We start from the raw sequence: 12,631 nt of genomic DNA on the forward strand, positions 1-12,631 counted from the left end.
GTCCAACTCGTCCATGCCAACTAGATATCCTAAATAAATCAAGTCCCATTTGCTAGCATTTGGCTCCTCACCCTCTCAACCCTTCCTATTCACATACCCATCCAGATGCCTTTTAAATGTTGTAATTGTACCAGCCTCCACCACTCCCTCTGGCAGACATGGGCTGAACACAGGGAAGTGGGACTAGTTTAGTTTGGGAAACTTGGTCAGCATGAACAAGTTGGATCAAAGAATCTGTTGCCATGCTGTATGATTCTCTGACTCATAGGCCTCTGTAATCTAACTGGGGCATTCTTAAACGCAAATGCTTAAACCCACTTAGTTTTGATGTAAACCATTTGGGATAAAAGTTGAGAGGTAATGGGAACAGCAGATGCTGGAGATTCCAAGATAATAAAATGTGAGGCTAGATGAACACAGCAGGCCAAGCAGCATCTCAGGAGCACAAAAGCTGACGTTTCGGGCCTAGACCCTTCATCAGAGAGGGGGATGGGGGGAGGGAACTGGAATAAATAGGGAGAGAGGGGGAGGCGGACCGAAGATGGAGAGTAAAGAAGATACAAGAGAGTTGCAATGGGAGAGAGATTCCCTGAGGTTGGTCCGGAGGGAGGAGGGTAACTTCTTCAGGTTAGGCATCCCTGGAAGAGGCTTCGCAGTGAGGTTAAAATAGTATCAGAGATAATGGGAACTGCAGATGCTGGAGATTCCAAGATAATAAAATGTGAGGCTGGATGAACACAGCAGGCCAGCAATCTCCAGCATCTGCAGTTCCCATTATCTCTGATACTATTTTAACCTCACTGCGAAGCCTCTTCCAGGGATGCCTAACCTGAAGAAGTTACCCTCCTCCCTCCGGACCAACCTCAGGGAATCTCTCTCCCATTGCAACTCTCTTGTATCTTCTTTACTCTCCATCTTCGGTCCGCCTCCCCCTCTCTCCCTATTTATTCCAGTTCCCTCCCCCCATCCCCCTCTCTGATGAAGGGTCTAGGCCCGAAACGTCAGCTTTTGTGCTCCTGAGATGCTGCTTGGCCTGCTGTGTTCATCCAGCCTCACATTTTATTATCTTGGAATCTCCAGCATCTGCTGTTCCCATTATCTCTGATACTATTTTAACCTCACTGCGAAGCCTCTTCCAGGGATGCCTAACCTGAAGAAGTTACCCTCCTCCCTCCGGACCAACCTCAGGGAATCTCTCTCCCATTGCAACTCTCTTGTATCTTCTTTACTCTCCATCTTCGGTCCGCCTCCCCCTCTCTCCCTATTTATTCCAGTTCCCTCCCCCCATCCCCCTCTCTGATGAAGGGTCTAGGCCCGAAACGTCAGCTTTTGTGCTCCTGAGATGCTGCTTGGCCTGCTGTGTTCATCCAGCCTCACATTTTATTATCTGGGATAAAAGTTGATATTTCTTTGACCCTCAATGTCAATGGCACTTATCAGTACCTTTTCAACAGATCAATCTAAGAAAGGAATGAGGCACTGCTAACCCATCAATAAAGTCTTCCAACTGTGGAAATAAGTACAAATCCCTCCCTTATGTCACATTCACCTTTATATATTCTATACAATGACTAGCTGATGTGCCTGGTTTAGGAACTAACATAATGGGTGAACTCCACCTGTTTTGACTAGGTTCAATGAAGTCATTTTCCAATACGTACCAAATCTGTTTCTACTTGACCTTACTTTTCTGAACATATTTTGAAAAAAAAAAAAATCGATCCTGACCATCCCACTTCCATCTCATGTCTAGCTAATGTACGACATGCACGTTTATCTCTACCGATAACCTCATACTTCCTCAGTTATCCAACAAGATACTTCCATTGCCCTTCTTCTAAAAATGAAGTGTGTCTAATTGTCTCAATACTTGTGTTAGTTGAACTATAGGAGGTATACTTTGAGAACTGTCAAGCCTCTTCCTACCTGTCTCTCATTATCTCTATCATCTTTCACTACTCAGCGCAAGAAAACTAACAGAATATTATGCTTTATTGTGATAAGAATCAAATGCAGGAATAGGGAGGTTATGTTTCAGAGAATTGGTAAGTCCGCACCTGGAGTTCTATGTAATTAACCATAGAAGGCGCATCCTTTCAAGAACTGAAAACCACATCACCACATCAATCTTCAAGGCACATTCAGTTTCTGAATTACAATTACCATATAGCAATTAGCTCATATTTTGTGATTCTGTTTTCTAAATTTAGCCCATAATTACCAATACTCCTTAGGCAGAATCTTGTTTTGGCACCAATGTCATTGGTTTATATGGACAACAGAACTCTCCTTTCTTTTATATCAATGCTGCAATTTATAAAACCCAGGATCCCAAATCCAGCACCACTGCTTTCTTAATATATCCTTTCACCTACAACTATTTATACACATATAACCCCAGTGCTTCTGTAGCCCCTTTAGAATTGTGTTTTTTGAAAAACTGCCACTCCTTATCAAAATGTACGACTTTGCTCTTCTTTGTATTAAACCTCTTCTGCATTTGTTTACTCATAAAAACATAGAAAATACGGAGAGAAGTAGGCCATTCAGATCTTCAAGACTGCTGTGCCATTTATTATGATCATGGCTGACTGTCCAACTCAGTAACCTGTTCTCGTGTTCTCTCCAATATCTTTTGATTCCTTCTGCCCTAAGAACTATACCTAACTCCTCCTTATCTCCTCAACACTTTCATGTGGCAGAGAATTCCACAGGGCTCACCATTTTTATTGAGTGAAGAAATTTCTCACCTCAGTTCTAAATGACCTACTCTGTACCTTGAAACTGTGACCCCTGGTTTTGGACTACTCAGTCAGTCATAAGGAATATTCTTCTTGTGTTTACCCAGTCTAGTTTTGATAGAATTGTATAGATTTCTCTGAGATCCTGCTTCATTTTTCAAAATTCCAGTGAACACAGTCCTAACCAATCCAGTCTCTCCATTTGAAAGTCCTACCACTCTAGGAATTGGTCTGGTAAACCTTGGTTGCATTCCCGACATAGCCCAAACATTCTTCTTCAGAGAAGGAGGCCATAACTGTACATTATGCTCCTGGTGTGGTCGGACCAAGGCACTAGACAATTGCACCGAGATACAGAACGTAGGACAGTACAGCACAGTTCAGGCCCTTTGGCCCATGATGCTGTGCTGAACTTTTACCCTAATCCTAAGGTCTATCTAACGTCCACTCCTACCATATACTATCATCCATATGCCTATCTCTTGGCCGCTTAAATACCCCTAATGAGGCCGACTCCACAACCCTCTCCAGCAATGCATTCCATGCCCCAACCACTCTGAGTAAAGAACCTACCTCTGATGTCTCCCCTACATCTACCTCCACTCACTGTAAAACTGTACCCCCTCATAATAGCTACCTCTACCCTAGAAAAAGGTCTCTGACTGTCTACTATATCTATACCTCTGATCATTTTGTACACCTCCATCAAGTCACCTCTTATTGGGGTGGCACGGTGGCTCAGTGGTTAGCACTGCAGCCTCACAGCGCCTGGGACCCGGGTTCGATTCCCACCTCGGGCGACTGTCTGTGTGGAGTTTGTACATTCTCCCAATGACTGCGTGGGTTTCCTCCGGGTGCTCCGGTCTCCTCCCACAGTCCAACATGTGCAGGTTAGGTGGCTTGGCCATGCTAAATTGCCTGTAGTGTTCAGGGGTGTGTGCGTTACAGGGGGATGGGTCTGGGTGGGATGCTTCAAGGAGCGGTGTGGACTTATTGGGCCGAAGGGCCTGTTTCCACACTGTAGGAAATCTAATCTAATCTAAAAATTTATTCTTCGTCATTTTAAAGAGAAAAGCCCCAGCTCTCAACCCTTCCTCATAAGACCTTCCCTCTATTCCAGGCAACATTCTGGTAAATCTCCTCTGCACCTTTTCATATGCTTCCACATCTATCCTATAATGAGGTGACTAGAACTGGACACAATACTCCAGATGTGGCAGAACCAGGCTTTTGAATAGCTGGAGTACAACTTCACGGCTCTTGAATTCAATCCCTCTATAATGAAAGCTAACACACCATAAGCATTCTCAACAACTCTATCCACCTGGGTGGCAGTTTTCAGGGAACTGTGGACATGAACACCAAGATCCCTCCACTCCTCCACACTACAAATAATCTTTCTGTTAACCCTGTATTCTGCTTTCAAGTTTGTCCTTCCAAAATGAATCACCTCACACTTTTCAGGATTAAGCTCCATCTGCCACTTCTCAGCCCAGCTCTGCATCCTATCAATGTCCCTTTGAAACCTAGAACAGCCCTCCACACTGTCCACAACGTGACCCACCTTCATATCATCTGTGAATTTACTAGCCTTTCCACTCCTACATCCAAATCATTTACAAAAATCACAAATAGAAGAGGACCCAGAACAGATCCTTGTGGTAGAGAGAGATAGTGGGAACTGCAGATGCTGGAGAATCCAAGATAACAAAGTGAGGAGCTGGATGAACACAGCAGGCCAAGCAGCATCTCAGGAGCACAAAAGCTGACGTTTCGGGCCGAACGCTTCATCACAAAAGGGGTAAGAGGGTTCTGAAATAAATAGGGAGGAGACGGATCAAAGATGATCAGAGGAGAAGATGGGGGAGAGGAGACAGACAAGTTAAAGGGGTGGGGATGGAGCCTGTAGAGGTGAGTGTAGGTAGGGAGGTAGAGAGGGGATAGGTCAGTCTGGGGAGGACGAACAGGTCAAGGGGGCAGGATGAGGTTAGTAGGTAGGAAATGGAGGTGCGGCTTGAGGTGGGAGGAGGGGATAGGTGAGAGGAAGAACAGGTTAGGGAGGAGGGGGTGAGCTGGGCTGGTTTTCGGACGCAGTAGGGGGAGGGGGGATTTTGAAGCTGGTGAAATCCACATTGATACCATTAGGCTGCAGGGTTCCCAAGCGGAATATGAGTTTCTGTTCTTGCAAACTTTGGGTGGCATTGTTGTGGCACTGGAGAAGGCCCAGGATGGACATGTCGTCTAAAGAATGGGAAGGAGAGTTGAAATGGTTCAGGGCAGGGAGGTGCAGTTGTTTATTGCGAACCAAGTGTAGGTGCTCTGCAAAGCAGTCCCCAAGCCTCCGCTTGGTTTCCCCGACGTAGAGGAGGCCACAACGGGTACAGCGGACGCAGTATACCACATTGGCGGATGTGGACAGTCTTCTTGGGGCCTGGAATGGGAGTGAGGGAGGTGGTGTTGGGGCAAGTGTAGTACTTACTGCGGTTGCAGGGGTAAGTGCCGAGTGTGGTGGGGTTGGAGGGGAGTGTGGAAAGGACAAGGGAGTCAGAGAGAGAGTGGTCTCCCCGGAAAGCAGACAAGGGTGGGGATGGAAAAATGTCTGTGATAGTGGGTTCGATTGTAGATGGCGGAAGTGTCGGAGGATGATGCGTTGGATCCGAAGGTTGGTGGGGTGGTATGTGAGGACGAGGGGGGATTCTCTTCTGGCGGCTGTTGCGGGGACGGGGTGTGAGGGATGAGCTGCGTGAAATGCGTGAGCCATGGTCGAGGGTGTTTTCGACAACGGCGGGGGGGGGGGGGGGGGGGGGGGGGGGAATCTTGCTGTCCTTGAAGAACGGGGACATCTGAGATGTATGGGAGTGGAATGCCTCATCCTGGGAGCAGATGCGGCGGAGGTGAAGGAATTGGGAATAGGGGATGGAATTTTTGCAGGAAAGTGGGTGGGAGGAGGTGTATTCTAGGTAGTCGGTGGGCTTGAAATGGATATCGGTTTCTAGGTGTTTACCTGAGATGGAGACAGAGAAGTCCAGGAAGGTGAGGGATGTGTTGGAGACGGTCAAGGTGAACTTGAGGTTGGGGTGGAAGGTGTTGGTGAAGTGGATGAACTGTTTGAGCTCCTCTTGGGAGCAAGAGGCGCCGCCGATACAGTCATCAATGTAATGGAGGAAGAGGTGGTGTTTAGGACCAGTGTAGGTTCAGAAGAGGGATTGCTCCACGTAGCCTACAAAGAGGCAGGCATAGCTTGGGCCCATGCGGGTACCCATGGCCACCCCCTTTTGTCTGTAGGACGTGGGAGGAATCGAAAGAAAAGTTGTTGAGGGTGAGGACGAGTTTGGCTAGGCGGATGAGGGTGTCAGTGGTCGGGCCTGCAGGACAGGAAGATGCAGAGGGCCTTTAGGCCATATGCATGGGGAATGCTGGTGTATAGGAACTGGAGGTCCATGGTGAAAATGAGGTGTTGGGGACCATGAAATTGGAAGTTCTGGAGGAGGTGGACAGCGTGGGATCCACTTGTAACGGAGCACCATGTTGAATATTTTCTGTCCACTACAACTTTTGTCTTCTAAGGGTCAGCCAATTCTGAGTCCAATCTGCCACATTTCCCCCATCCCACGCCTCCTTACCTTCTGCATATCTCTGCTCCTGTACTCAAAACTTAATAGTATGACGAGAAAAGTACCATTTGTCTTCTTTGCCTGCTGCGCCGGAGTTTACTTTGCGTAACTGATCAATAAGGACACCAAGTTTCAATGCACCTCCCTGTCCCAATCTATTACCTTCCAGATACTCATCTGATTTTGCTACCAAAGTGGTAACCTCACAATTGTCCACATTGTATTTCATCTGCCATGCATTTGCCCACTGATTCAACTTGTCCAAATCGCTGAAGCATCTCTGCATTCTCCTCACAGTTCTTCCTCTCACTTAACTTTGTGTTATTATCTGGTAATTTGGAGATATTACTTTCACTTCCCAGAGCTGAATCAATAGTTTGTTAAAATAGCTGCAGTCCATGCACTGATCGCTGCAGTATCAGTCACTGGCTGCCATGTGGAGAAAGATCCATTTATTCCTACTCTTTCTTTCCTGGCTTCCAACCAGTTTTCTATTCATGTTCATAGACTACACCCAATCTCATGCGCTTTAATTTTACATGTTAATCTCTTCAGTGGGGCTTTATCAAAAGTCTTCTCAAAGTCCAATTAAGTCACATCCACTGGCTCCTTCTTAGCAAATGTACTTAGTCTGATCCCTGGAAAATTTCAATATATTTGTCAAGCATGATTTCCTTTTTGTAAATCCATGTTGACACTGTCCAATCTTTTCTTCATTTCTTCAGCCAGAGGGTGGTGGGCTTGTGGAATTCATTGCCACGGAGCGCAGTGGAGGTTGGAACATTGGATGCCTTCAAGGCAGAGATTGACAAATTCTTGATCTCAGAAGGAATCAAGAGCTACGGGGAGAGTGCAGGGAAGTGGAGTTGAAATGCCCATCAGCCATGATTTAAATGACAGAGTGACTTGATGGGCCGAATGGCCTTACTTCCACTCCTATGTCTTATGGTCTTATGGTCTAACCCTATCACTTTTGCCCCAAGGTGCTCTGCTTTACTAAATCTTTTGTAATAGACTCTAGCATTATTGAAACTACCAACGTCAGGGCAACCAGACTACAGTTCCTCGTTTTCTCTCTACCTCCGTTTTAAGCAGTGGGATTACATTATCTAGCTTGGAGCTGTTCCAGAGTCTATCGAATCTTGAAGGATGATCACCAGTGTATCCAATATTTGAAGGGCAACTTCCTAAATAATCTGGGATACACACTACCAGGACTCAGATTTATCAATCCTTAATCCCGATTTCCCTACTAATACCGATTTCCTCCAATTCCACCCTCTCACTAGTCTCTGCATGCCCCAGCATTTGCGCCATCCCTTTTGAAGACAGACCAAAATATGTATTTTAGTTGGTCTGATATCTCTATGTTACCAATTATTACTTTCACTATTTCTAAATATAAGGGACTTACATTTGAGTTCACTAAGCTTTTTCTTTTCACATATGGAAGTTTTTACATTTCCCACAGCTTACTATTGTATTCTATTGCTCCTTCTCAAATCAATCCCTTTGTCATCCTTTGCTGAAATTTAAACTGCTGGCAATCCACAGGTATGCTTTTTTTAGGGCAATTTTTATAACTTCTCCTCTGAGCTATTGCTGTCCTTAATTTCACCTTTTAGCTGTGGCTGAATCACCTTTCTCATTTTTTTGTGCCAGACAGGGATGAACAATTATTGCAGTTCCTCTATGCAATCTTTCAATGTTTGCATTTGCTTGATCACCATCATTCCTTTAATCATAATTATCCCTAAGTTATCGTGACCAGCTTGCACATCATAACATACCATCAATCTTGTTTCCTTTGACCTTAGTCTCAGAATCAACTACCATGCTTTCCATCTTAATGAAAAATTCTATTCTACAATGACCACTTTACCACCCCCCTACCCCACCCCACAAAGGGTCTCACACTGCTTGACTGGCGATTATTCCTTTTTCAACATCCAATCTCAGATGATCTGTTCTCTTGTTGGTTTCATCTATGTATTGGAAATCAGTTTTTTTTCCCCACACATTCCAGAAATTCCTCCTCTACAATATTGTTACCGATTTGATACTGATAATCATTTTACTAGCCTACTGCTATCTATCTCAGTTCAACGTTTTGTGACATCTGCAAATTATGAAGTTGTTACCTAAGTTGACCAAACCGGAGTTCTTTGAGAAGGTGACTAAACAGGTGGATGGGGTTAAAGCGGTTGATGTGGTGTATATGGATTTCAGTAAAGTGGTTGATAAGGTTCCCTATGCTAGGTTATTGCAGAAAATATGGAGGAATGGGATTGAGGGTGATTTCGCGGTTTGGATCAGAAATTGGCTAGCTGTAAGAAGACAGAGGGTGGTGGTTGATGGGAAATGTTCATCCTGAAGTTCAGTTACTATGGGTGGACTGCAAGGATCTGTTTTGGGGCCACTGTTGTTTGTCATTTTTATAAATGACCTGGATGAGGGCATAGAAGGATGGGTGAGTAAACTTGCGGATGTCACTATAGTTGGTGGAGTTGCTGGTAGTGCGGAAGGATGTTGCAGGTTACAGCGGGACATAGATAAGCTGCAGAGCTGGGCTGACAGGTGGCAAATAGAGTTTAATGCAGAAAAGTCTGAGGTGATTCACTTTGGAAGGAGTAACAGGAATACAGAATACTGGGCTAATGGTAAGATTCTTGGTAGTGCGGATGAGCAGAGAGATGTTGGTGACCACGTACATCGATCCCTGAAAACAACCCTATCAACCTGGGTGGCAGTTAAGAAGGCGTACGGTGTGTTAGGTTTTATTGGTAGAGGGATTCAGTTTTGGATCCATGAGGTCATGTGGCAGCTGTACAAAACTCTGGTGCGGCCGCACTTGGAGTATTGCGTACAGTTCTGGTCACTGCATTATAGGAAGGATGTGGGAGCATTGGAAAAGGTGCAGAGGAGATTTACCAGGATGTTGCCTGGTATGGAGGGAAGGTCTTATGAGGAAAGGCTGAGGGACTTGGGACTGTTTTTGTTAGCGAGAAGAAGGTTAAGAGGTGACTTAATAGAGACATACAAGACGATCAGAGGATTATTTCGGGTGGACAGTGAGAGCTTTTTTCCCCTCGGATGGTGATGGCTAGCACGAGGGGACATAGCTTTAAACTGAGGGGTGATAAATATAGGACAGATGTCAGAGGTAGGTTCTTTACTCAGAGTAGTAAGGGTGTGGAAGGCCTGTCTGCAACAGTAGTAGACTTGACAACTTTAAGGGCATTTAAATGGTCACTGGATAAACATATGGATGATAATGGAATGGTGTAGGTTAGATGGGCTTCAGATTGTTTTAACAGGTCAGTGCAACATTGAGGGCCGAAGGGCCTGTACTGCGCTGTAATGTTCTATGTTCTATTACAATACAATGAAGAGAAGTGGCCCAGGTACTAGCTCCATAGGAAAATCATTTTACTCCCCTGCCTCCTCCAGTTAACAAAAATGATTTTTCTCCACAACGGTTTCCTGTCACTTTCTCTTTATATCAACTGCTCCAACTTTACGAGCACGCCAATCAGATAGCACTTCAGAAACAGTTTTTTGAACTCTATACATACTACAATACTCATGACCTCAGTTTCCAACAAGCTCCAAAGAATTGTTATAAGACTGACTTACCTATCCTTTCCTGGTCAGTTCTCATGTTCAGTGGTATAACATTAGCAACTCTCTGGCACAACTATGATGTTCTATGAGGACTGAAAGATAGTGACCGATGTTTCTGCTTTCACTATCAAAAGCTAAGGATGTATTACGCCTGGACTAGGTGATTTACCAATCTGTAGAATGTTGCTTGACCCCCTGCATGTTTCCAGTATTTTTCATATGAAATGAAACTTCTGTTAAAAAGAGAATCCAAAGTGCCTACCTCGGAGTTCAGGCCAGATTTTAGTCTTCCAGGTGTCAGCACATACAATAATCATCAGACCAAACGCAATGAGGAATACAAGCCTCAGAGAGGTTAGTGCCAGACACCTGCAAAAGAGGAAAGAAGGTGAAAATGTTAGAAGATTGCTGAACTGAAATCAGTTCCTAAATGTCAGGTCACCACTTGCATTCTGGAGGACTCCCCATGTCTTAACTTGTGGGTCTGAACTAAAAACAGAGCAGAAAGGTGATGATACAGAAAGAACCTTCAGCCCACGATGTTGTGCTGAACATGACACCAAATTAAACTAATCCTTTCTAACTGCTCTTGGTGCGTAATCCTCCATTCTTTGCATAGGCATGCGCTTATCTAAAAGTCTCTTAAACGCGACTCTGGTATTTGCCTCCACTACCACCCCGGCAGCACGTTCCTTACTCCAGTCACACTGTGTAAAAAAACTTCCCCCTCTCAACTTAAATGCATGCCCTTCAGTTTCAGACATTTCACCTCTGGAAAAAAAAAAGATTCTGGGCATCAACCCATCTATGTATCTCATAATTTTATAGACTCCCATCAAGTCTCACCTTAGCCTCCGTTGCTCCAGAGAAAATAACCCCAGTTCCGAAACGTCAGCCTTCCTGCTTGTGTGATGCTGCCTGGCCTGTTGTGTTCCTCCAGCTCCATACTGTGTTATCTCCGACTCAAGCATCAGCAGTTCTTACCATATCTGGGTGAGTTATAACCCCGCTGCGAAGCCACCCCATTTCTGAAGAAGTGTCCAGATCTGAAGTCAGCTTTTCTGCTCCTCTGATGCTGCTTGGCCTGCTGTGTTCCTCAAGCTCCATACTGTATTATTTCCCAGTTTTTCGAGCCTCTCCTGATAATTCATACCCTCTAATCCAGGCAGCATCCTAGTAAACCTCTTCTGCACCATCTCCAAAGCAGCCACATCCTTCTTGTAATGTGGTGACCGAAACTGAACACAACACTCAACGAGTGGCCTATCCAAAGTCTTAAAAAGCTAAAACACAGCATCCTGACTCTTGTACTCAATTCCCTGACCAATAAAGGCACCTATGCCATGTGCCTTTTTTACCACCATATCTACTTGCATGGCCACTTTCAGGGAGTTATGGACTTGAACTCCAAGATCCTCCTGTATATCAGTGTTGTTCAGAGTCCTGTCATTAACTGTATACTTTTCCTTAATATTTCATCTCCCAAAGTACAGCACTGCACACTTACCTGGATTAAACTTCATCCACCATTTCTCCACCCATACCTGCAACTGACCTACATCCCGCTGTATACTTTGACAATCTCCTACATTATCCACAACTCCACTGATCTTTGTATCATGTGCAACTTACAAACCCAACCATCTACATTTTCATCCAAGTCATTTATATATATCACAAACAGAAGTCCCAGCACAGATCCCTGCGGAACACCACTGGTCATGGACCTCCAGGCTGAAAAGCACCCTTTCACCACTACCCTCTGCCTTCTACGGGCAAGCCAGTTCAGAATCCATGGGGCCAAAGGTCCTTAAGTTTTTCAGAGAACGAGTTTCTCAGCAGAAAAAAAAGAGCATAGAGGTGTTATTAATCGTCTTAAGATAACAGACTCTTGAAACAATCATATTTTTCTCATTTCTGGATTGGATCTGAAAGTTGCCGTTGAGAATTTAACTTTGAACAGCAGCTTGTTTCAAAAATTAAAACAAGAGACTGATGTTTTCTGCTAGCTACTGGCTTGTAAAGATAAAGCAGATTAATTATTTTCTAAGAACACTATAAACATCCACTTAGAGAAACAGATTAAGGATTTCAGGTTGACCCCAATATTTATAGTACCAGGATCCTTATGTCTTTGTAACAACTTTCTCAAACTGCAATGTACATTTAATGATGTGCACACATGTACCCCAGTTCTTACAGGTGTGTGCTGGAGCAGCTGGTGTACGTCACCAACCTCCAACATGTTACTGTATCATAACAAGTTTCCTTTCAAATTATGATTTTTGTTAGTGCCCCTTTAATCAGCTGAGCATTAAAGTTGTTCATTGATGTTATTGAAATAATCAACCCTAGATCTCTGCTCTTATTCCTCGCTACTTTGCCCTCATAGTTTATTTCCTCTCTATTTTTTTTAAGTCCTTTTTTGTTGGATTCTGAGTTTATCCTAGGCTTTGGAATGATCATTGACTTTTACCACCTTGCATGCTTTTTCTTTTAACTTAATACTCTCCTTAATTTCCTTGGTTAGTCATCTTCCTCCTTTAGAACTACATTATTTAAAATAATATTACCTATCCTCATTATCGCTATCAAAACATATCACTGCATCTTTCACTACATCAAATTTAATCTGTTGCATATCTGCCCCTA

General features: G+C 44.3%; 1 protein-coding gene across 1 annotated transcript in view; it reads right to left on the minus strand.

The window, feature by feature from the left end:
• The window catches only part of retreg3 (reticulophagy regulator family member 3), a 58,328-nt gene that overhangs the window by 44,092 nt on the left and 1,605 nt on the right, over nucleotides 1–12,631 (minus strand). The window contains exon 3 of the mRNA XM_048560372.2: nucleotides 10,242–10,348. Coding sequence (XP_048416329.2) covers nucleotides 10,242–10,348 — 107 coding nt within the window. The remainder of the gene's footprint in view (nucleotides 1–10,241; nucleotides 10,349–12,631) is intronic.

Source organism: Stegostoma tigrinum, chromosome 31 (assembly GCF_030684315.1).
Source record: "Stegostoma tigrinum isolate sSteTig4 chromosome 31, sSteTig4.hap1, whole genome shotgun sequence".
Taxonomy (NCBI): domain Eukaryota; kingdom Metazoa; phylum Chordata; class Chondrichthyes; order Orectolobiformes; family Stegostomatidae; genus Stegostoma; species Stegostoma tigrinum.